We start from the raw sequence: 26,225 nt of genomic DNA, 5'->3' as shown, positions 1-26,225 counted from the left end.
ATTAAACATGGTACACCTAAGAATATCTAATCAGAGACTCTAGAAAGGTAGAATGTAAACTTACCATAAGAACTTCCCAAGATCAGGAAGCCAGGCTGAAGGCCAGGACAATGCCAATACCAGGCATAGAATGAAAAGAAAGCCAGAAAGCTCTCACCTACCGTCAGAAAAGAGTGTCTTTAAGGAAAGAGGTCCCCACAGAGAACCTGCTACCAACACTCAGCTTTGGTTTAACAGACAAGTAAGCATTTTGTGATTAGACAAATACAACATTCTGAGAGGTAAGCAAGTATGAGTTCCAATTTTACAGACGAATTCTAGAAATAGAGGTTGATTGAAGAACATCTACTCACCACACTAGGTAAAACTCACTGATCCTGGAACATGAAAGGGAAATCAGGGCCACATAATGAAGCTACCTGCTCTCATTATGACACTCCGAGCTTCCTGACATAGCTATTACATAACCAACACATCAAAACACTGCTTGGCATGATAAGAAAATAAAAGTTCCTAGTTCCTATCACTGAGGAGGTCACAATTGTGATATTTACATATCTATGTGATGTTGTAGTATAGTAGTAAGTTTGAATCTCATCTTCACCACTTACTGATTTAGGAATTTGGGGAAATTGTTTAACTTCTCTACCTTCCAAATCACCATTTCAGGATTATTGTTAACACTGGAGATATATATTATTAGCCTAGTACATATCAAACCCTCAGTAAATGGTAGCTATTATAAGGTGTTTATATACATAAACCATGCTTACTTTCACTTTCTTCAAATAAAAGAACAATATAGGAATTAGAACAAATCCATCGGTTAATTATTAGAATTTTAATAATTATAACTTAGGATTTCCAACAAATATCACACACTTATTTCAAATCAGCTTCTCTATAAGTGTAGTTCCATAGATACAGACTGGTATGCACATGAGAATGATATTGCAGAGTCTCATGTTAAGATTAAAAAATAAGGAGCTTGAAAAGAATGGCCCCTTTATTGAAATATCATATAAAACATTTAATAGTAAAAGAAAGCAAAAAAGGACTGAAAGAAATAGAGAATAATTAGAAATGCAAAATAATTTTCTCACGGAGCGGATGGGAGGGTGTAGCTCAGCTGTAAAGTGCGTGCTTAGCATGCATGAAGTTCTGGGTTCAATCCCAGTGCCTGCACTAAGTAAATAAATAAACCTAATTACTTCCACCCTTCGCCAAAAAAAAAATAATTTTCTCATAGAGATACTTCAGTTGATTGTCCCAAATAAAGTGGATCTAAACAATGAAATAAATCTCTAGAAGACAGAGCAAACTAAAAGAAAACTAAGGGTAAAGCTAGTATCTCTTAAACAAAACAGTCATGCCTTAACACACAGTATAACTTAGTGATTAAGAGCATCAGTTCTGAAGTCACTTTGCCTCAGTTCAAATCCCAGCTCTGGCACTGCAACACTTTTTGACACATTCTTTACATTTCTATACATTGAAATGGAAATATTAGTATCTATCTTATATTGTTATGACAATTAAATGAATTTATATATACAAAGTGCTTAGAACAGTGCCTGGCATACAGTAAGTACTAAACAAGTATTATCATCATCATCAACAATATCACTGTCATCACCATCATAATTAAAACATAATTATAGATAACGGTGAGCACAAGTCTGAGGAGCATCTCAAAAGAGGGAGTTCCATAAAGCCAAGAAAATAAAATGGTTATTTTGCATGATAACTAACTTGAGTGCGGTTCGTTAACTTAACTTGGTGAGAATACTATTCTAATTTGTCCAAAGTCAAAAGGTTTGATTTTCGTGTGGATCTGCTGGCTACATTCCATGACCACAGATTAAGACACTAATTCTGAGCACTTCTATTTAATGTATTCTCCTGGTTTTAAAAAGGTGGCTGGTGAGAAACGTAAATTGATTAATCCAAATTCATGAATAACTTTAGAAACAAATAAATCTATAGGTACATTTCTTTTAATCATAGATTAGTCATATGGCCTTAATATATTATAAATTCTAGGACTGGAAATATTTGAAGATGATCTGGAGCCAGTTCATTAATTTTTACAGGAAAAAAATAGACTCAGAGACAAAACGAGTCTTAATAAGATCACATGATCACACGACCATGGCAGAGCTGGAACTCTGAGCTCATGTTTTGTTTTGTTTGGTTTTTCCATTGCCATACATTAATTAAATATAGAATGTGTTTAATATCTCTGAGAATTTTCTATTTCTGTCACTATAGTTTATTATTCCATTATAAGGAACTCAGTCCTAATGACAGAATGTGGGACTTTGAAGGCCATTGTAAGGACTTTGTTATGAGACAAATGGAAAGCCATTTTACGGTATCGAGTATGTAGGGTAAAAAAATGACATTACCTGAGTTAAATTTTTAAAAGATTCCTTTGCCTTAAGAATAGATGGTGGGGAGGAAAAAGGGTCAATTAGGAGATTATTTCAATAACCCAGGTGAGAGATGATGGTGGCTTGGACCAGGATGGTATCAGCAAGAATGGTATTAAATTGTCAAAATTTGGGTATGTTTTGGTGGTAGCACCAACAACATTTCATTCTCCGTTGGATATGAAGCATAAGAGAAAAGAGTTGAGGGAGGCAAGGGAGTACAAATCTCCATTCAGGAAGTTTTCATTTTTTTCTGAACTACATGTCTCTTGCTGCAATCTACACCATGATTTACTTATCTTCACCTCTATGAATAGAGGTCCATCACCATCTATGCAATTCCCCCTCTGTGAATCACACAGCATGCAGAATCTTACTGTGTACTGTGAAAGAAACTAAAGAATGGCTCCTAACCCTAGAGGAGTTTATCTTTTGGTAAATGAAACTCCCTTTAAATAGGAAGGAGATATGTTTGACAGCATCACAAAGGTTTAACTTGAAGTTAAACTAGAACCCTTCTGGACATGTCTGCTGAAATTAGGGACCCAAGCTCACCAAATATCCATTGGCATGAGGCACAGGGGAACATTTGGGATAGAATTCACCCCACAGAAAGTGGGAGAATCAAGCGTCTGAAGGAAAGGCTGATTCTAGGTATGACATAGTGTTACTACTTGTCTTTATTGTCAGCTCAGCTCCCCCTGGACTCATATCTCTCCCAGAAAAGGGAGAGAGTTTGAAAAAAGAATGAAAAAAGTGCTGTTTTCCCTCAAATCCTCTGAGATAGGAGAGTAAAAGCAAAAAACCACTTTGATAGACCTTCATGGAATACAGCCCAGGAAGACAGAGAAGCACTGAGTGTGGCATAGCTTTGACATCTCCAGGGCTCCATGCTTTATTGGCAGTGACCATTAGTATAGGGAGCAGTGTCCTCAGAAGCAGAGGTGTTCACTGTGATAATAGTTCCCTAGGACATGTCAGTAGAACCCGGAAGAGGTGAGGCAGAGAAAGAGAGGAGTAAAAAAAGTAGATATCACATGTGGCCGAGCCCTTGACAAGCAAGCACATGTGAAACTCTCAGAAGTTCTTGGACAGACCCAGTTGTGTTATTAGCAGGTAAGCAAGAGCCAGAGAGGTAAGTTTACACCACCATTCTTGTGAAGCTTTTAAATAATGATAATAGAATGAGTTTTTCACACTCCAGTTACTCACTGCAGCATTTTGTATAAATATATTTCATAATTAGGCAATCTGTATACCCCAAAGCTCACATATTTGCTATATCTGTTCAAGATTGCCAGAATCCAGGTAGCTAGCCTCTCTTTAGGGGTATTAAACAGAATGAATCCTTCAAAACAGACTATTTTTCTTTTGAAAATGGTAAACAGGAGAATTAAAAAAAAAAGCATCCTTCATAAAAGAGTCATTTTATAAAATCAGTTAAAAGATTGAATATCTATATGCCATCTGTCCTGGTGCATATATTAAGAAATTTATTCCATGTAACACTTCAACAATGCTACTTATATTCTTTTCTACTCATAAAGGAAACAGCATACCATCTTTAACTACTCCTTCTTTAAATGTCGTTTCTCAAATGGCTTCATACAACTGCATCACGTTGAAGAAACCAAAAAGACACTGTGGCAGTGTGCCAATACTACACAAATCCAATAGTTGTCTTAATTTTGAAGTATACCCTAACTTGACTTCATACGTCCTCTCGCCTAGAGATTATTTCTTTGTTTCTTTATTCATTTAGTTGTATTCCTATTCTATCTTTTACTCAAAAGTCTTTGAAGTGCCTTGTGCCTCTAGTTCCAGACGATGGTGACATTAGTCTTCTCACCATTGCAGTCATTACCACAAGTGCAAGGACAGAAGGGAAAGGTCCAGGGGGGATGTCCATACCACTACTACCCGGTTTCCTAGAGAAAAGTGTTGGTGGTTGAGGTACGTTAGCAGCTGAGAAAGGACTGTGCTCTAGCTAGTAGAGAAGATGGAGGAGAAAAAGAGATCTGAAGGATGAGAGTAATAGAGTCAGAGATCAACGAAAGCTTTCATTTAAGTGAACTCAGTAGGTTTCTTGGAAAAATTTATTGGTTCCTTTATGCAGCATTAGAAGATGGCAAATTAAAGAAGATACCTCTTATGTCAAAAAAAAACCTTATGAAAAATATGATACTAAATTCTATTCCCACACAAGTACCTATTATCTAGAAAGAACACAGATTTTGGAACCCACCATCTGCAATTCCAGAAATCACATGTTGAAAGCATCACTATCAGCCATCCCATGGTGTAAGAGATTATATTATCAAGTACCAGATTTCAGCCACATGTCCTCACTTGCATTCAGCTAGCCCTTTAAATTTCAAATCTTAATATATATTTCCACCTTCACTGCTACCGTCCATCCTTTAACTAAGCCCACTGAGAAATCTACGTTTAGGAACATGAAGAAATAAGCATTTGCATGGCTTGGGGAGGAGGAGGGGTGGGAGAGGAGAAGCAAATGAAAAGAATAATTCACCAGGATGACATATTCTAGCAACAACTCGGCACCTTTTTCTGAAAGAGTCTCATCATCTTGTCATTGACTGCTCTGCTCTTGTCGGTCATCAACATGGCAATAGCCCCACTCTCAATGAGAGACAGAACCAACATTCAGCCCAGAGCATCTCTCACCCGCTTTGGAGTCAAGAAGTCCAGTTTTGTGAGAGCAAGTGTATGTGGGCCAAAGTGTGTGTGTGTGTGTGTGGGCGCGCGTGTGATGTGTGTGTGAAAGAGAGGGAGAGAGACAAAGAGATTAAGACTTACCTTCCAACGAGTGAAAACTCGCCTACGACGCCAAGGCGCCGCATGGCGCTCAGGAGGCCTCGGACAGTCATGCCTTCACAAAAGCAGACCACCACTCTGGCCTTGGGAAGCCGCTCTCTGAGCTTGCGCAGGAGTCGGTCAAAGCTCTTCTCCCCTGCATTGCTGTAGATTTTGTCTGAATGAGCGATGCAGAGGCCTTCCTGGGCAGCCAGCTCTTTGAAAGCATCCATTCCGCTCTCCCCGTAATTCCCTGTCCAGAAACAATCAGCAGATGTTCAACCCAACCTGGCAGCAGCAGCACTTACAAGCTAGAATAAGGGCTCATTAGTCACAGAGAATGGAGAAGACAGATCTGCCAAATAATTTGTGAATATAACTGGGACTGAAGGAAGATCTGGATGGATTAAAGAGAATAATCAAATGTAATCAAATTATCAGCTCTAAGAAAATAAAGGGAAACTATATAACTGGGATGTCCACGGTGAAACAGGTTTTGAGAAATGAAGGACAGCTGCCCTATTTTACAACCATGATTAATAGTTGTCCCAGATTTTAGCAATGTGGGAGAGATCAGCACATTGGGGTAGGAGGTCAACCAACATGATGAGACTTGTTCATTTGAGGGCTTGCCTCTGCTGGCTGCCAGGCAGATAGTCATGGTGATAGCAAGTCCTACAATATTTTCACAAAGAGTAAGTAAGCAAAGCAAACAGAACACCTGGCTAGGCCAAAATAAGCAGACAAAAAACAGTTACAGGGCTTAGTCAAAACCCACCACCCTCTAATGAAGTGATGGGATTATGAGAGGTTTGGTCTTATGTTTTGATTTTTATCTTAATATTATTCTCATAATAAAATATAGTTTAAAAAGCTAAGAACTCATAGAAATCAATGAAATAAAAGAAATACCACATTATGTCAACCCCCATCTTTGTATTTCACTGATGACCCCCCTTAGTGTCCTCTACACCTCTACTCCCCTCCCCAACTTGGGGATTTTGATACCAATGTAGATGATCCAATATCATATTCTCAGTTTCTCAGCCTCCTCCATCCAATTATACTTCCTGGAATCCACCTACTTTCATGTTCACACTTTTTACCTCACTATCACAAATGTTTCTAATAACTCTAAATGTGGATATAAAACATCCCAGTCTCTATGTCCTCTTACCTTTCAAGCTTATATATTTTACTACCACTACTCCACCATTTCTTCAACCTCATAAAAATCTCAAACTGTTCACCTCCCTTTTTTTCCATCCTCCCTCTGGTTTGCTTCTTAGCCCAGCTTAGATCACATAGTCTATTCTCATAATTACTCTCTTGCAAATTCTTTAACTCCCTTGTGTTTTTCTGAAAAACCCCTAATGCTAGTTAAACCGAACTATTCACCCAGTCCATGTCTACACCTGAGCACCTGAACATGGCTGGTGTAAAACTCACAACCTTGATGACTGGTTTTAATTAAAGTTCATAAGCATACATACCAAAAGGGGTACTCAACAGTGCAAGGAAATTATACTACATCTTCCCATAAATAAACATTCCTAGTCCCTAACATGATTATTTCATCTTTATTCTTCTATCCTCAAGTCTTTAAATTACTGATCCCTCCTCTGACCCCCATCTCAGCTGAGATCTTCATTTCACTTTTCAGTAAAAACACAAAAACAATCAGACAAGAACTAATTCAGCCACATACCACAACATCTATGAAATGTTCTTTATTGGCACTCATTCTCTGGCATCCCTCCTATTGCAAATTTGAAGTGTTTCTGCTTCAGGATAAAGCCAACTCCTGCTCACGAACACTAATTCCAATCACTTTTTGTCTATTCGAGGACTTCCTTCTGCAATTGTTCCCTCTCTTCTGTAAAATCAATTTATCCCTTCTAATAGTGTCAATCAAAAAAAAAAAAACTTGGATTCTTTGTCCTACTTGAGTTACTACCTCATCCACTATTCCTGTTCACAGCAATGATAGTTTTCTGGCTCACTGTGTTTGCTTCATCAGATCCCATTCTCCCCATTACCATTCACTCCCATCACCTCAGTACCTTCTTCTTGTTAAACTCTTTTCTTGTCAAGGTCATCAATAGGTTCTCTGTTGCTATATCCCATAATCTGTTCTCTGTCTTCGTCTTCATCAACCACTCAGCTACATTCAACAGTTGGCAACAACCTCCTTGAAATACTGTATCCTCTCAGTTTCTGTGACACAACCCCCTCACGGTTCCCTCTTCATTCGTTGACCACTCCTCAGTGTATTTGCTAGATTTCTCTTTTCTGCTCAACTTCTAAATATCATCATGCCAGGACTCAGTCCTGGGAAACTTTCTCTTCTTCACCTGTACACTCAACTCTAAGTACCCTCATTGAGTCAAATCCCTTCAAACACCATTTGAATACAATAGTTGAATCCCAAATATAAATCTTCAGACTGGACTGTCCTTTGGAGCAAAAGATTAGCGTATTCAATTGCCTACTTGACATATCCATGTATAGACATTTCAACCTTAACATATCTGAAAAATAATTTTTCTTTCTCCAACTTGCAAAACTGCTTCTCTCAGACATCTCCTATTAGTAAATAGTGCCATTATCCATCAAGCTGCTCAATAACAAAATTTAGGAGCTGTTTTAATTGCTGTCTTTCTCTCATATTTCTGATACATTCTTGCAGACTTTATCTCTAAAACATTCCTAATTCAGTCTCTCTCTTTCATTTCAACCTATGACACCCTAAACCAAGTGTCTTAGGTTAGGTTCCCTAAAAACAGAATTGAGATGAAGTTTCTTGTTCAAGTAATTTTTGAGAAGAGGAGAGAGAGATTCAGGGAAGAACAAGAGGGGAATACTAAGTAGGAATGTCATCTCAGCTAAAAGTTAGCTTCATCTGATTTCACAAGGAAAGGGACAAATTGTACTACACATTTAACCTCCTCTTTAAGCAAGCAGACCCCTTTGTCCATCCATTACTGTATAAGGTCCATGAGAGGGGAAGGGAGGTATAGCCTCCCAGGAAGGAGACAGCTGGGATTTGTAGAAGCCTACTCTCCAGTAGCTGGGAGATCGGTGCACCTGACAGGTAGAGGCAACCTGGGCAGGCCACTGACAGCATCCTCTACCCTAAGTAACTTATCAGTTCTTGCCTAGCCAACTATCCTAGTCTCCTGATTGGTCTTCTTGCTTTCAATCTTGTCCTCAATGATTCATTCCACACTTAGAAAACAGATCTGTTAAGGTATAAATCAGATTATATCACTCCCCTGCAGAAAGCTCCAATCATTTCCCAGTATATTTGGAATGATGCCAAATCTCCTTACCCTGGATTATCAGGCTGTACATGGGCTGAGCCAGTTCTGTGGTCTTTTTCTCTTCCTAGTATACCCTAAACTCACTCATGCCTCTATGTTAGCTGTTTCTATCACCTAAAAAGAGGTACTTGTACGGATGTTTATTGTCAATCATGTCTCAACACAAATACATCCTCTGAAAAGCCATTTGTGATCAGTTATCTTAAAGTCACCTCCCAGTAAATACTGAGCATGTCCCTTGATTTTACCTTAGTAAATTTACCTGAATTTTTTTCTTATTTATTTTTTATTTTCCTCCTAGAAATATAAGTACACCCTTTTGTGACTTGTTCAATGATACAGTCTTAGTATTTAGAGTAGTTCTAGACATTAAATGCATGGTAAAAGTACATTTGTTACAACAGCCCAATAGAAAATGGCAAAAAGTTATAAACAAGCAATTGAAACAAAGTAAGTAAAAGTGGGTAATAAGCATGTTTTAAAAATCACTAATCTCATTAAATATGAAGAGAGTGTCATTTATCAAAATGCTATTTTTTTACCTATCAGATTGCCAGAATTTCAAAGATTAATAATATTCAGTGTTGGCAAGGCACCAATATATTCACTGTTGGCGAAAGTAGTTCAAATTTTGGTGGACAATTTGGCAGTAGCTTTCAAAATTTTTCAAGATAAATATCATATAAATACAGCAATAGTTATGTAAAAATTATTTTAAAACAATGATATCCAAAAACAACTTAGGACTTAAATCTCAACATCTATAAAAGTTTCATAGATATTGTAATGAAACCTAATAATATTTTTTTGTATTTTTGAACAGAAAAATTTTTGTTTCCTGTTTCATAAGATTAAATTACCAAATTAATGTATTTTCCTCTTCATTTAACCACCTTCAGTGGCCTAATGCAGGCCAGTGAAGACCAAATGGAAGATTTAACACGTGGCAAAATCCTCGGCTCCATGGACATCACAGCTCAGACAAGAGGCATTGACTGATTATAAGGGGGAAACTGCAGCTGGCAAATGAATGCCTTATCTGTCTGCAGAAGAGGGCACGAGGAAGGACGTCAGATGCCGCTTACTCACAATAAATGCAGGTTCAGGAAGTTACAAGGTACCTAGACATCACCAGCCAACTCTTTCAGCAAAAGGCACTGAAAATGCATCAGAAGCTGGTGTTACAAGGGAAGCAACTCTACAGCTAAGGTGCCCACCTTTGGACTACAATCACAAAAATGATTTTACTTTTTTAACCAAAATACGTGCATAATAAATAAGCAAGAATGTTCCATGCATTTGAATAAGAAAATCCTGTGTTTTAAATTTATTAAGTGCCTTAGACATACTCTGTTCAAACCCTTCAGGTTACAGACAAGAGCACTGAGCCATAGAGATGTAAAGCTCACCAATAGGCAGGAAGTTTATTTATGTTAGAACTGGAACAGTCTACTTGACTCCTAAGTTACTGCTTGTTTCTCTTAATAGCAAGAAGGAATTAAATGTGTATGTTTTCGTAACCAAAAAAAAAAATAAAAAGATGTCAGCATGGGTCAAGGGTCAATTAGTTCTATGAAATACTTATTTCAATTTCTTTATTCATATTTCTTATATGGATAGCAATTCTTTACAAATTGATTGAGATTTGAGTATCAAGTGTTGAACCATGCTTAAATTGCTCATTTCTCTTATGAAGTCTAAGAGATTCCAAACTAGCATGTACATTTCTATAAGAGAAGCTCTAATATAAGAACAAGAAAAATAACGTGCACTCTTATAAATCTTTGTACTTTAAACATTGTGTTCATAAATATTATCTTATTTGTACTCATATTGATGATAGTACTAGATACAAAAGAGGAAGAAAATCACCTCCAAGAAGTTTAAAATCATGTAATTTTCATTTAGTAGCAACCGAACTAATGACACGACAAAGTTGAATGTAAATATCTAATAAAGATGCCTTGGGTTAAGAATCAGGAAGAGCTGCCTAAAGAAAGTGCCTCTTGTTGACAAGACTATGGAGAAAAAGGAACCCTTGTACACTGTTGGTGGGAATGTAAATTGGTATAGCCATTATAGAAAACAATATGAAGTTCTTCAAAAATCTAAAAAAAGAACAATTATATGATCCAGTAATCCCACTACTAGGTGTGTATCCAAAGGAAATGAAATCAGTATCTCAAAGAAATATCTGCACTACCATGTTTATTGCAGCCTTATTCACAATAGCCAAGATACAGAAATAATCTAAATGTCTATTGATGGGTGAATGGAGAAAGCAAATATAATAAATGTTATATTACATATAATTGAGTGAAATATTATCAATGAAATGTTAGCCATAAAAATGGAATATTTGTATAAAAATGAAGGTAATGACACCATTTGCAATAACATGGATGAACCCAGAAGACATTATGCTGAGTGAAATAAGCCAGACATAGAAAGACAAATACTATGTGATCTCTCTTATATGTGAAATCTGAAAAAGTCAAGCTCATAGATCCAGAGAGTTGAACAGTAGTTACCAGAAGTTGTGGAATGGATAAACTGGAAAGATGTCAGTCAAAGACTGCAAAGTTTCAGTTATAAGATGGTTAAGTTCTGGGGATCGAATGTACAGCACAGTGACTAGACAGTTGATGATATATATTACAAATAACAGCCTATAGCTAATAATATATATTGTATACTTGAAATTTGCTAAGACAGTAGATCTTAAATGTCCTTAGAAAAACAATAACAAAAGAGATAACTACATGAGGTAATGGATGTGTGAATTAACTGGACTGTGGTAATCATTTCACAGTGTATATGTATATCAAATTACCATATTGTACACTTTAAACATATACTATTTTTTGTCAATTATACCTCAAAAGTTTGGGAAAAAATAAAGTGCTCTTATTCTGGATCTTATACAAACAGATTTTCCATAGATGGAAAGAAAACTAGGGGACATGTACCCTTTGCCTGTCTATGAGGTCATGAGCAAATAATGTCAGACTGAAAATAAAACACTCAGCACAGAACCCATGCTCTGCCTCTTCTTCCCTTTCCATCTGACTACCCAGGCTTCATCTTGACTTTCCTAGTAGTGAAGAACTTATTTAGATACTTCTCTGTGCAGCCCTAGAAGGAGTTGTGGATGGATAAATAGCTGACTTATTATAAAACTCTTAGAAGAACTATATAATTGTTATTACTCAGTTCTGGTAGGGAGCACCATATTTTCATTCAATTATCAAATTGTTTATTGAGATCTCAACTTGGAAAAAATCCTTAGGTTCTGCACTTTCAAGAGTTGCCTTGAATTATTGGGCATTGGCTTTGCCTTCAATTTGATGAATACTTACTTTATGTCTGGCAATGTGCTAAATACCTAAGCATTTCACTTATTCATCACAACAACTCCATATAGAAGTTATAGCTCAGATTAGGACATGGAAGCTTTAAGAGATTATGTAACTTGCCCAAGAACAAACAGTGATGAGTGTAGGATTTAACATCTGACTCAGAAGTTCTTGCTCATAACCACTATTTTATACTGCCTCCTATATGGACTTATAATACAGCTATGAAGGCATGACACAAGCACACAAAATACAGCAACAATACCAAGCTGTATATGCTATGCGGGAGATGAAAAAATACCACAATACTAAATTTCAGAATGAGAGATCAGAGATGATCAGAGAATACCTTTTGGGAAAAGTAGGAATGAAACTGAGTTCTTCAATAATGTAAGCAATGGATTGGCTTTCAGGGTGAATGGAAGTGAATGAGAATCCACAAAAGGTATTTTTAGAGGCGATAAGTACAGAAGTTCTATTGGAGCAGAATGTTCATGGTTTATAGAATGACACTCTATATAGCAGATCTCTAGTGAAGCATCTGGCATACCACTACAAGATTGCAACATGGAAATGTGCTATATGCTGCTGTGTCATAGCAGATTTTATTACAGACTTTATCACTGTTATGATGTTGCCTAAAACCTAGAGAGTGAGAGAGGGAAGAGTGACATCTGACAAAACCTATAAAATATAAAATTGAAACATGTTGAAAAATCTCAATTTCTAAATTATATGATGAAAAGATTTACAGAGATAAATCAAGATATTCTATAAAACATGCTTTTAAACAGAATGTATATGAGATTAATGAGAGAGAATATGGGACTTATGTAGAAATCCCTATAGTTTGAATAATAAAAGTATTTAAACATAATAGAAATGGACATTATTGTCTATAGAAGGGCAAAGTTTAGAAAGGCACTGAAAATAGAACTATCTCAAGAGAAAAAAAGGCTAAAACTTGGAATTTTCTAAGCTACACATAATTTTTTGAAGAGGTTAGATATAATTATTATCAGACCAGATTAACAGGCATTCATTGGTAAAAGATTGATTTTGTAGTGCTTTGGTATGTAAGATTCACTGAGCAAACAAGCTATGAAATAAAACTGTCTTGGATTTCATAATCCTGTATGAACTGTCATGGTGAAAAGTAGGCACTGAACACTAGTTCTTATATTGATTGTTTTTCTTCTACTCTTAAAATATTGCGGAATTTAAGAAAGAAACTGAACTCCATTTGGTGGCTAAAATAACATTTCAGCCATTAAACTGAATGAAGTTCAAATTCTGTTATTACATCTTTATAAATTACCTTGGTCAAAACAGCAGCATTCAGTGCCTCATCCCCACATAGACACACATCAGTGATATGATGGGAAACACTGATACAGGGAAAATACGTAAATATTTCTTCGGTTTCCTTGAAAAAGGAATGCTATCTCTTTGAAAGATTCTCTTGTTTTATGCTTAATCCCTTAATCGCTGCCTTATTTTATGTTTACATTCCTTCTTCTGTATTCTATAGTAGTCTTAGGCTCCCCTGGTAATGATGTCCCTTGGGTCATGGGCTAGTCCCTATCCGAGGTTCTGAAAATGGACTATTCTGCCTCTTTGGACACTTTGGACAAATAAGATAATACCCCAGTTTTAAAAGAATTATGATGAAGGAAATTGATTTCACAGCACCTTCTGGAAACCTACTGCAATATTCAACAACCATTACTATCAGAAAGTTCTTTCTGACTTAAATCTTATACAACAAAATCTAAATTCATTTCCTCTTCATTCTCAGTGGAGACAGATATCAGCTGGTTTGAATTCTTTATTTCCTTTTTGTTTTTAAGTCTTTCTGAAAGCCACAATTCAGCTTTTTCTTCTCCTAGGGAAAAAAATTCCTAATATTTTAACCTTTCCTGGCAACTTTTTAATTTGTTTGGTTCTCCCATTTAACGTGTAGAAAAATATGGTTCCCCTGCTTTCATCTTCACACCTGCAGTCAGCTTTATAGGTCTGGTCAGTCAGAGGTGAGTGAGTCATCACCTGCCTTAGGGCACATAAGGGAATTTATATGCAAGGTCAATGAAGGAACTGTCTCACAGAATGCAGTCAAGAAAACAAAATTCTTTTTATCAGCAATTTTCCAACTCTGCCTCTAATTACCTCAGTTTGGTAGGTATAGTTACAGTATCCAGGTGGAAGAAGGAGATTCAATAGAAATTTGCTGTCATCTCTAAGCAATAGGATTGATTAATCTTTGCCCTTTTGCCGCATCATGTTTTCAAGCATGCCTTATAGCTAAGTGAATAAGAGGATGAGCCTTGGAGGCAGACCAACCTGGTTTCAATCCTGGACCCTAGATGAGGGGATAGGCAGCCTTAAAGTATTTTCTTTAAGCTTAGGTTTCCTCTTATGTAAAATGGGGGTCATAATATGCATCTCAAAGACTTGTAATTATTACATCATATTTGTTAATGAATGCAATGTTGCTGGAATACAGAAAGAAACTCAAGGAATGGTGCCTACTTTTACTCTCCATGTTTCTCTAAAGTTGTGGAATCTAAAACTGGACATAAGGCTTTATCATTGACTCAGGAGCTTTAGATTCCTTTATTTCTGTGTTCCTGTTTATAAAACGCAAGCTTGAGACTGTTTCTATAACTGAAATGCTTCATTCTTCACTCATGGTCACCTTGTTCCCAAGTTGCCCCTAGATTACTTTTTCTGCCATGCTTGCACAAAGCAATTCCTTTCCCTTTTTGTTTTGGACTCTTGGTGTTTACATGATGCATTCAAAAGCTGTATTTGTCTATATTGAGTCTCTGTCACTGATCTTCTTTAAGTATCAGACATTGTATCTATTTTAGAGTTTTATGTAATAACCCAGTTTGCTGTTTCTTCAACTCAACTTCTTTACAATATGGAGAAAGAAGTTCAGAGAAAGCAAAATTTAACTGGTATTAGAAATACAAAGGGACATCATCATTCTTGCAGAAAAGCAGCATTTTTCCATTTCAGTTTTCACATGGAGGAAACAGGTTCACAGAAGCAGCCCTTCACACTTATTCACTATCCCTGTCTATGTGATACTGAATATACAATCACAGCTGGGAAAATTCTATCTAGTTACAAGTTCAGAAAAAGTACCCCCAACACAAACATACACACACTATAGTATACTTTTTAATGATAATACCTGGTGTTGGCAAGAGTTCATGGAAATAAGCACTCTTATATACTTCTAATGGTAGTACAAACCGTCCTCATCTGTTTGGTGGAAAATTTGTAGTAGTAATGCTTTAAATTACATTCATATCATTTATCTCAGAAATTTAGTTTTCAGAAAATAATTCATTGCCCACCAAGGTCCAAATACAGTTATGTGCTCCATCACAACACATGACTGGAAAATATAACAGAAGCAAAAAGCAAAACAAAACAAACAATAACAAAAGAAATTTTTTACAATAGGAGGTAGTTAAACAATTATTATGCATTTATATAAAGAATACTTATGCAACCATTTTCTAGGATGATGTAAAGTTGTGTGTTCAATGTAAAAGGAATGTCACATTGCTAAGTACAAAAATTAAAAAATAGTATGCAAAACATAAAGCCAATTTTAATATATATGTGTAAATATATAGAAAGTTTGAAGAATATGCAAGAAAATATTAAGTGTTTTTAGATGGTAGAATTATACATGACCATGTTTTTATCTTTTTGTTTTCTCATTTATCTACAACACTCATGTATTATTTTATTAATAAAAATGTTTGAAATAAAAGGATATAGTGTACAGTTTTCACCTGAATATCATGCCAAGCATAACTATTATAGGGTATTCAGGAAATATTTCCAGAAGGGAAATTAACCTCTCATAGAAACAATGTAATGATTTTTTTTCTTTCTAAAGGAACTAAGAAATACTAATGTTATCATCACTGTTCTTAAATAAAGTTGACCAAAGCCCTGTGCCACTTCCTGTGATATCTAACTACCTGGATTGAGAGAGAAGGTGTAAAACACACACATTTCCTGTTTGAAATGTGGAAATATGAGTTCCTCTAATTTATTAAAGAAGCAGTCAGTCTCCTTTTTTTTTTTTTTCTTTAAAACTCAGTGAGATTTAGTCTGGGAGATGTAAATTTCATCATCTACTGAGTTTCTGCCCTAGGAAAATATATAAAAGGCTCCGAACACTCCCTCTCTGTTGGCTGTGAATTCCTATGAGGTCTGGGCTGCAGGCCTGGGCATCTCTTCTCCACAATAAGGAAGCTCTTCAGGTTGAGGCCAGGATGGGTGGCCCATTGAAGTCTCCCTCCTTTGAGCAAAGTGTCAGAAGCAGTGTAAATGATGTCCAAGTTATCATTTGGGCATTATTTGTCATAGGGAATAAAGGTGAATAAAACCTGTTTAACCAGCTTCTGTATCTTGGTGTCCTGAATATTCTGTCTCTTTGAAGGTAAAAGAAATTAAAGTATAACTTGGTCCAGGGAGGGTAAGCAACATGAATGTTACCAGATCCTAAAACAATGATAAAATGTGAAAATATCTGGAGATCTTATCATGCCACAATTATCTTTGTTAACTTCACTACAAACTTGTTGCCTCATTTCACCGTAATTTTCTCCATTTGTAAAGAAAACTGAGGCCTGAGAAGGTAAAGTAACTTGCACCAAAATTGTCACAGCCAGAATTTGAACCCAGATATGTCTGACCCTGAAGACTATGCCCTTAATGACTTACTTTCAGCATCCTTTATGTTTCATACTCAAGTAGTTTTCTATGCATTATCCATTCCCCCATCCTTCCTTAACTAAAAAATCCCCTATTTTGTTTGGGGTGACTGTGCATAACCAAAAGTACCTGCCTTCCCAGATTCCCCTGCAGCTAGAGATGCAGAAGTGACCCACTTCCAGACAATGAGACTTGAACAGAAGTTGCCAGGTGAGGCTTCTGGGAAAATTTTGAAAAGGTCCAATGTCAGGCATCTTCTTAGGCCTTCTGTCCCTTCTTTCTTTACATAAGTACATGGACCTGGGCCTGGAGATGCAGCAGTATTTGTCACAGGGAGGGGGAAAATATGAGAATGAAGCCTTCACACAAAGGCGGGAGGAGCAGAAAGCTTAATAGACACCTGGCAGCATCATTACATTACGCTGGCTGCCCCTGGATGTCTTCTTGCATGACACAGGTGAATCCCAATCTGCAAGGCCACCATTAGGATGGGTTCCTGTTATTTGCAGATGAACACCTTCTTGACCCTGTAAATGACATTTCACTATAAAAATTCCAGGACAAAAATCTTGACTCTCAAACTAGCTGTGACCTTGAGCTATTTATCATTGTCTCCTTTTGCTCCTGTTCAAAACATGGAGTTCACACTAGGAGGCCTTTAAGGCTCCTTACAGCTCGAGCATTTGGTGATTCCAGAACAATATGAATCAGCACTCTTTCATAATCCAGAGCTTCGTGGCAAAACATATTTCATATTCTCAGCGCTCAGAGTAAGCATCCGCTTAGCAAAGTTTTCTTCAACAGCTTTTTCCTTCCCCAATCTGACTCTTTTACAAGTACATTACTGTAGGGGAGGAGAAAGCATTTGTTGTGTAACCATTTAAAATGTATCTTGCCTGCAGGTTTATTTTTGCCAATACTCACTTTTAGGTATGCAGTCACTGAAAAGCAGGGAGCAAGACACTGCCCTGTAGAAACAGCCATTGTATTAGAAAACAAGGCAGCTTACAGAACAAGCTCATTCGGTGAACCCGAAGTAATAGAGAGACATACTGTCCAGCATCTTTGGACTGACATTCAGCAGGAGCCAGCTGTTCCCTAACCCCGCCACACAGCTACTTTTAGCCACCTTTTGCTCAGTGGAATTAACCCAACCCCATTACTGAGCTCTTGGTCTCCTCCTATTTAACCCCACTTTTTGTATCTTACATCACCACTAAAAATTTCCATTGAAACAAGTCAAAATAGATTTTTACCTTGGGTCAAAGGAAATTAGCCTATGAAAGAAAAATTGTCTTTAATTCAGAGGACATGAGAGTCTCATACAGAAAATGTAGTGAATAAAAGTGCCCTTGGATTTGAGCCTATGAAACCTAACGGGGACTTGGTTCTGCGTCGGTCTAACTATCACCATGTGCAAGTACCTGGACTGCCTGGGATCCAGTTTCCTTATCTATAAAGTGAAACAGTTGCACTGGATAATATCTTAGGTCTCTTATTATGAGGCTGTAAGGCTACCCCGGTTTTCTGCATTATGGTGGGAATGACTCATTCATTCCACATCACTTTGCATTACAGAGCTTTCGTTTGACCTGCGTTTCACCTGGATTGGGGTTATACAGAAGAGTTTTCTGATGACTTTGCCAATGCTCTTAGGTGATATCACTTGTTTATAGGAGACGTAGCACTGCAGAATGGTAAAAAGCAGGTACTCTGGAAAGCCATGCGCTCAAATTCTGACTCCTTCACTTATTAGCTATGGGACTTTTGGTAAGTCAGTTAACCTTTCTGTGCTTTTGTTCATCTGTACAATGGAAATAATAATAGAAACCACTTCTTAGAGTTGTTATAAGAATTAGATGATTTAATATGTATAAATATTCACATATGAGAGTTTGTTATTATTTGTTTAGCTAATATTTCTTGAGCTCTTCTGTATTCTAGGTACTAGATGAAGCCATTTACATCCATTGTCTTCTTTTGTCCTCAGAAACCCACAACATGGCATTTCTCACATGATAAAACTGAGACTTGGAAAGGTTACTTCTGTTCCCACACACAGTAAATGGGAGAGAAAGGGAAGTCAGGCCCAGCAATCAGAGTCCAGAGCCTGTGGTCCTAGTTGACATGCAGAGGGACCAGATGTGTGAGTCTGAGCCTTTAGGGATGAATCAGCCGGGTCAGGGAGACTGCAAGGAAGGGTGACAGGCTGTGTCTATGTGTGATAACAAGGCAGAGTCACTGAAGAGCCAACTAAGAACACAACCAAGTAAATGTCACTGGGTATTTTATCTGCCCTTCAGGCCAGGGTGTTTGGAAGAAGGCTTACACACACTGCTGTTAAAAGCGCCAGCAGAGGCTTGGTCCTCTGTAGTTCAAGATGTCTCCTTCACTGATACCTGAAGTTCTACCATTAGCAAGACATGACTTTTCTCCTTCTCCTAAAAAGAAAAATGCTCCTAGGAGAGGTAACTCATTAAAGCCCCAACATCCTAATCTGATTTAGTTTGGCAGATCTTCCTGAAAGCAGTGGGCACAGAAGGGATCATGATGCCATGGATACAAGAGGCTGTAAAGCAGAGCAGTGCACAGAAGGCAGAGTGTGTCAGTTTCACAACACACTAGGTCCTGGGCACTTTCCCAAAGTTATCCTTGGATCATTTATAAATATGCTCTGATGGTGAATAGTTCCTTATGTCTATTATTTAAAATCTCCACAGTGTATTTTTATAAGAGGACTACAGAGAGAAGGAACTGGCTGAGCATGGAAGATGGAAATATTTAATGACAGTATTTGGGTTAAAATGTATATAAATAAAATATAAAGAATAAGTTCATGAAGAACCTGAGTGGAAATCATCCACTGTAATTTTCCTTCTTCTGTATATGGTATCTATTTCCTTATCCCTATGTTTAATAGAATATACAGTTTAATTAGTAGTTTAAATTAATGAGAATGCATTGTAGTCTAGTTTCCCACTTTGGTATTACATCATCATTTACTTTCACCAGTTATAACTAAGAAAGGAGACATTATTTCTGAGAAGCCCAATATTTGGAATCAAGCATTTTAGACGACCTTCAGCTATGACATTACAGTACAGAGAGACTCCTCTGTAAGATTAGAGTTCCTCTGAGCTTTCTTCCAATTCCAAGAGCTTCAACTTGATGAACCACACAGGTACTGTTGACTTAGCTCTTCCAATGACACTTTGCAAGCTCTATGGCTGCCAAATCACCACCCTCCAATATCTCTGACTCATTACCGAGAAATGAGAGCAGAAATGTAGGAACTCAAATAAGCAGCTCTGTAGCCTCCAGTTTTCTCACCATCATTAGGGGACACAGAAGAACAAATATTACATCCTATGAATGAACATGATGATCATTTTGTTGTTCAGTATCTTCCAGAACACATGTGTGTGCCAGGCAAAGCAAGACCCTTAGGGGCAAATGAATAGAGAGAATCCATGTACTAGATAAAGTTAGGCTTCTGGAAGAGATGGACATGCAAAGGAATGATTACAGTGCTGAAGTGCAGGCCAGATGAGAGAGTATCTAAAGAACCAGAAACTAAGGGTATTAAAACAATATCTTACCCATATGTCTGTTTTCTGGACCCATTCTAATATAGGAGTAAATAAATGTCTTTAAAGTTAAAAAAAAAAGTAAGAAGAAGAAAATAATAAAATTTATGACAATTCCAAATACACACATGTACATACACAGACACACACATGCATATACATCTGTGTGTATGATACATAAAAAAGCTGTCTGCAGCGAAAGTTAATTTAGATATATTCCATATGTCCAATAAAATTAAATCATTTTATTTCCTTACTCTTGCTTACTCATAATCTATCAGTTAATGTATGTTGAATTTATCCGTTACCATTATTTTAATCCAAGTCTTCACTCTCTTTCTTCTCATTTTGTGATCTCCCCATGCCCACTCATTTCTCTTCAATTCACTCTCAACTTGGAAATCGTGGTTATCTTAAATATAATTGGATCAGTTTATTTATTAGCTCAGATATCTTTAGTGGTTCTCCTCCAACACTTAGGATATAATCCAAAAGTTTTTCATGGCCTGAAAGGTTTCATATGACCCCGATCTCCCTGCCATGCCAACCTCACTTCTTGCCACTTTGCCAGTTCACTTTTGCAGCCACATTGGACTCCTTCTCATTTTCAAGTGTGGAAAGCTCCTTCCTTGCTGAGAGCAAAATCTCATTTGCTTCCCTCTGCCTTTGCCAGACTTACTTCTATTCATCATTCAGGTTTCAGCCTCTCAGCTCTGTCTCTTACTCATAGAGGTCTTCCCAAACCAACCTATATAAAGTGGCTCCACCTTGGCTCCACCATCACAATAACAATAAAGCCTGTTTATTCCCTTTACAGCTCTTTTGGTGAGATATGGATAAATGTGTAATCATGTTAGTGTGATTATTTACTTAATTCCTGTATACTCCATTAATGCGTGCACCTGGTAAAAGTAAGGGCTGTGTCTGTACCACCTTCGTCCAGCACAGTGTCTGGGCACTGTTTCAATCCAATAACTCTTGTTGGATGAGTAATTGTTGACCAATTCAAGCAGAAAATACATAATTAGTCTCCTTGATAAACTCTTTGTCCCACTAGAATGTGATTAGATTGGATTTAAAGTCCTAGAGGAATTCGGGAAGCATGTATCACTGCCCTTTTACAGCCCATGCACTTTAAGTGACAGTGTGCACTTTCTGCAGTTCACTTAAAAATTACATATTTAATGAAATAATTAAATACATAAATATTATATATTTATATAATAGTATATACTATACATAACATTACATATTATATAAAACATTTAACTATATCTAATGTGATATATATATATATAATATATTAAAACTTGGGGAACATTAGATGCTATATAGTCTATGACCCTCATTTTACAAGTGAGGTCCAAAAAAGTTAAGAAAATTACCCAAGGTCACTAAGGAAGTTAGTGGCACTAATCTATCAAAACTCAGGGCTCCCAACTTTGGGGACATCATCCCTTCTACCACATTGCCATATAAAATAGAACTCTAGGTTATTATTGATGGTTATATGCACAAAAAAAGAGAACTATAGTGGGAGAAAATCAGTCTTTAAATCTCTTTTAATATTACAACATTCTGTGACAGTTCTCAAATCTTAACTGATTAAACAAGCACTTAGAGGAGTAGGTAGTGTTTTAATTTTTCCAACTCTGGAAACATATGTAAAGTCCAGGTAGAATTATTACGGCCCTAACTTTCTTCCAGAGAGAAAGAACAGTCTTGGCAGAAACAGAGCTTACTAGGATCTTCCAATGTACTGTCATTAGGTTGGCTAGAAAAGTGGAAAGAACTTTCGTCTAAGGTCATCAATCATGGTAAGAGTGCTTATTCCACCATAAGAAGAATTACTTAACAAAGAAAGATGAAGCTCTACGATGGTACGTGAATTGCTGCACATGCATTTATTCCCTACTTGTAATTAGAAAGAACTTCAGCGAGAATCAGTCCAACAAATGCATCACTCTGCACAACACTGCAGCCTGAGCTCAGCTAAAACCTCTTGCTTCCTAGTATTGAAAGTCTCAGAAATTAGTTGCCTCCTTTCTTAGGGCTTTCTTGTTAAAACTAATGATGATTTAATACAGAAACTAAGATTCTCTGGAGTTTTATCTTTTGAAAAACACCAAATAACTTTATTATTAATAAAACATAGCAGAAGGTGAGTTCACTGATGGAAGAAATAACTCATCACAAAGTTTTCTTTAAATCTTAGCATAGTTTTAGGGTCTTCCTACCATGAAGCTTTGAAGAATAATATTATAACTTAAAAAACATAAAACCAGACTAGTTCTAATTAAATAATTAACTAATTCTCAACTGATCAAAATTTACTTTCTCTTGACTGTCTGACATCCTCCACCTGTTAATCTTAGGAAATTTTATTATTTACTTTTATCATTTATTTACACTTAATGCATAAATATTATAACTCCTAAGTGCATTGACTGATACAATGCCTTATGAAGCTATCTGCTTTTTTCTTAAGGAAGGAAGGAAGGAAAGAAGGAAAGAAGAAAGGGGGGATGGGAAGAAAACTAAACCCTAGAGCCTCAGGAAACAACAGTGAGAATAAAATTAAACATTTTTTAACCTGTTCTCAAAATCTTGAGGCGTAACTGTGAAATCTGAAACAATACTGTGGTAAAGTTCTCCATGACTTCTAATTACACTAATCATCTTAATTATATACTGAGGCAACATCAGGGTTGAGTACTGACAACTCACATTTCTCCTCCGAAAACTACCTTGCTAAACTCAATACATCTGAAATCTTTTAGTCTGACCCATAGAAATGTCTAACTTCCGAAACGAATGCCTGTGCTCTGAGTGATTTTTTGTTTGTTTTGTTGTTGTTGTTGTTGTTGTTGTTGTTGTTGTTGTTGTTGTTGTTGTGGATAGGAAAACAGCTTTCAACATCTCTGACTCTAGCCTTAGGAATCTAGGCTCTGGACAAAGCATGATTTGAGCTGATAACCCAAATTCCCTGGGAAGTTGCAAAGTCCCGTCCACACAGAAATCAAGCTGGGTTCTTTCTGTTGCAGGAGAAGACGCTGGGATACAGAGATCCTAATACTGGCCAGACAGGGCAGCCCTGGGCTAGAGTTTGAGACCTGCAACAACATGAAACTGTCATTAAAACATGACCTCCTGTCTCAAACAGGATGGAGTGACCTAGCTTAACGAAGGATTGAGTTTGAGATTCATCTCAAGGTGAACCAGAGACCATACATAAATCCTTGCCACCTTCCCAAGTTACTCCGTGCTCAGTGAACTACAGAAACGCCTCCAAGGGGGATTCTGGCTTTGTCCTGCCCACAAACTACTCTCAGTAGGCTTCATGTAGGACAGACGCTGAGTGGTGTTTCATAGGATAATTGAAATTGATTTCCTGCCACAAACATACTCACACACACACGGGCATTATTTGTCTTGTTTAATGAAACAACTACACTTAGAAGAAAGGCATATATCCTGGATATTTAACACCTCCAATAACTTAGATCTCTGCTAATTTGAAACCAGTCACTATGTCTAGAGGCTGTTCCTTATACAACGCAGGCTCTAGGAACATGGGGAATATTATTTTCTGTTTTCCTTTCTGTACTACACATATTGCCATTTTGTTAAATATTAATAGAAGGCAAAATACTCTAATAAATACCCAAATATTTAATCTCTGAAGTAAAATAAAAAGTCTTTCACCCCAAGTCTGTCATTCTTTACGCTTGTATGAACTACTAAAAATGTTACATTTTTTGAGAATGTAAGGGGAAAAATACTCTTCATCAGTATTTATTCTCAAAGGAAGAGCATTACACTTCTAAAGGCCACAACTAAAGACTCTATGATATATTAGGAAGTTGGACCGTATAATATGTAAGACTTCTCACAGCATTCACATTCTCTGATTCCATAATGGTAATACAGGACATGGCCATAGGTGCTGGCATGAGAAAACGGAATAATCAGAGAGGATAAAAGGAAAAGAAGACTCTCAAAGGCTTTACCTTTTGGAAACACCAAATAACACCATTAGTAGTATTTTTGTTAAACTAACTTTGCAGCCTTCCTAGGCACACATTCACTATACTGAATCTGAAATATTAATATTTCTGAAATTTTTCCCTAAGTTTTCCTCAAAAGACCTAAATTTGCATAGCAAGTTCATAATTCACAAAGCTCTATCACGGACATGATCTTGTTTAATCCCCAAAACGATTCTGCTCTTAGAGACTAATGCTATTAGAGACTGGTACGTATGGCTCTAAAGACCTGGGTTCAAACCTTGACTCCACCCCTCATCATCTGAATTCTTGGTGATCTAAGACTCAACTGTGCCTCGTTTTCCTCATCTGTAAAATAGAAACAGTAACAGTACCTACCTAAGAGTGTTATGGTGAGAAATTAAGTGAGGTAATATATATGTCAGTCACTTAGCACCTGATGCTTATTTAGTATTCAATAAATGTGCTGTTATTATCCTTGTGGCAGATTGCATTTTCCAGAAATGATAACACTAACATATCCCATCCACGTGTTCTTCTTATAATGTGACACCATCATTTCTCCACTGAGAAAAGGAGTCTGTGTTTCTTGCCCTTGAAGTCACCCTGAATGATTTCTGAAGCTAAGTCGCATAAGTGATACAGCTTTGCCCAGCCATCAGGGATACTTGCCCTCAGAAACCAGCTACCACACCACAAGGAAGCCAAGCCGCCATGTGGAGAGGACATGTGTAGGTATTCCAGCCACAGCCAGAGGTTCCAGCACACAGACAGCATCAACCAACAGACAGGTGAGTGAGTGAGCTTACAGATCATCCGAGCCCACAGCCTTGGAGTCACTCCAGCTGATGCCAAGTAGAGCAGAGACACGCTCTCCCCACTGAGCCCCACCCAACTGCAGATTCATGAAAAAAAAAAAGTAATTTTGTTATTTAAGCCACTAAATTTTGGGAAGCTGAATTTTCCCCAATGTTATATAGACATTAAGAGGTAGCAAGTGAACTCAGAGGCAGATTTTCTGATTCCAAATCACATTCTCCTACACAATTTCAAATTTGGAAAGCTGTCTTAAACAAGAACGTCTTGAGACTATGCCTGGCTCATGGTCACATTGTAGACTGATGTCAAACCGTTTCTGATCACTTGACCCCAGATGGCCTCCCAACCACCACATCTCAGAAGTAAACACCATCCATGGGCAACAGTATCTACATCCACCTGGGTCTGCCTTTCCCATTACTTTCCTGGCTCCCAAGTCAGGAATTTCTGTTTCTGCTTCTGAACTTCGTCTCATTTGACCACCACTTAGACTGCCTTTCCTGACTTCTGAACCTGGACTATTCATGCAGCAATAATACCTACTCATTGGGCCATCACCTGAAGTTTTAGATGAGATTGGGCATGCTCAGGGTGTTATGGCCATAGCATCACCTGAACTTTCAGGTATGTAAGAGCCTCTCTGTCAGTCTTGGCCTACAGAACCTTTAATATGTCCCCTCGCTCTCCCCACCATTTCTTTCCATGAAATTAGGTAATTACAGATCCACATTTAGTAACATAATGTTGTGATGTAACTATACTTCTCAAATGAAAACTATCATTAACTTCTGAGCTAAGGAAATCTTCTTATGAAACTAATGAAGCTTTAAGCTTCAGGGCTGCTCACTTACATAGGCTCCTCCCAAGACTTGGAGAGGGCCTGTAACAAAGTACTTATGGACATATTCTTTTATTAAATTTGCTAAGTACAATATATTTTCAACAACCTTGAATCTTCCCCTACCCTTGAGAGTGACTTCGTCAAAACAGGAATGCACACCACAGCTATTAACTTCTATTTCTGTAGGAGTGGTTTTGCATTAACTTAAAATCTTAAAACAGTTTGGAAACAGCATGTTTAAAACAGCCCATTCATAGTGAGTTTAGAATTTTCTTCAATAGTAAAAAAGTTTATTGGAGC

At 37.2% G+C, this 26,225-nt stretch overlaps 1 protein-coding gene across 1 annotated transcript in view; it reads right to left on the bottom strand.

Annotated features, from left to right (window-relative positions):
* The window catches only part of GRM1 (glutamate metabotropic receptor 1), a 348,538-nt gene that overhangs the window by 225,746 nt on the left and 96,567 nt on the right, over positions 1-26,225 (bottom strand). The window contains exon 3 of the mRNA XM_032485108.1: positions 5,253-5,502. Within this exon, the coding sequence (XP_032340999.1) occupies positions 5,253-5,502 (250 nt within the window). The remainder of the gene's footprint in view (positions 1-5,252; positions 5,503-26,225) is intronic.

The sequence above is a fragment of the Camelus ferus genome, chromosome 8 (genome assembly GCF_009834535.1).
Source record: "Camelus ferus isolate YT-003-E chromosome 8, BCGSAC_Cfer_1.0, whole genome shotgun sequence".
Classification (NCBI taxonomy): domain Eukaryota; kingdom Metazoa; phylum Chordata; class Mammalia; order Artiodactyla; family Camelidae; genus Camelus; species Camelus ferus.
This window is presented reverse-complemented; position numbering and strand designations above follow the sequence as displayed.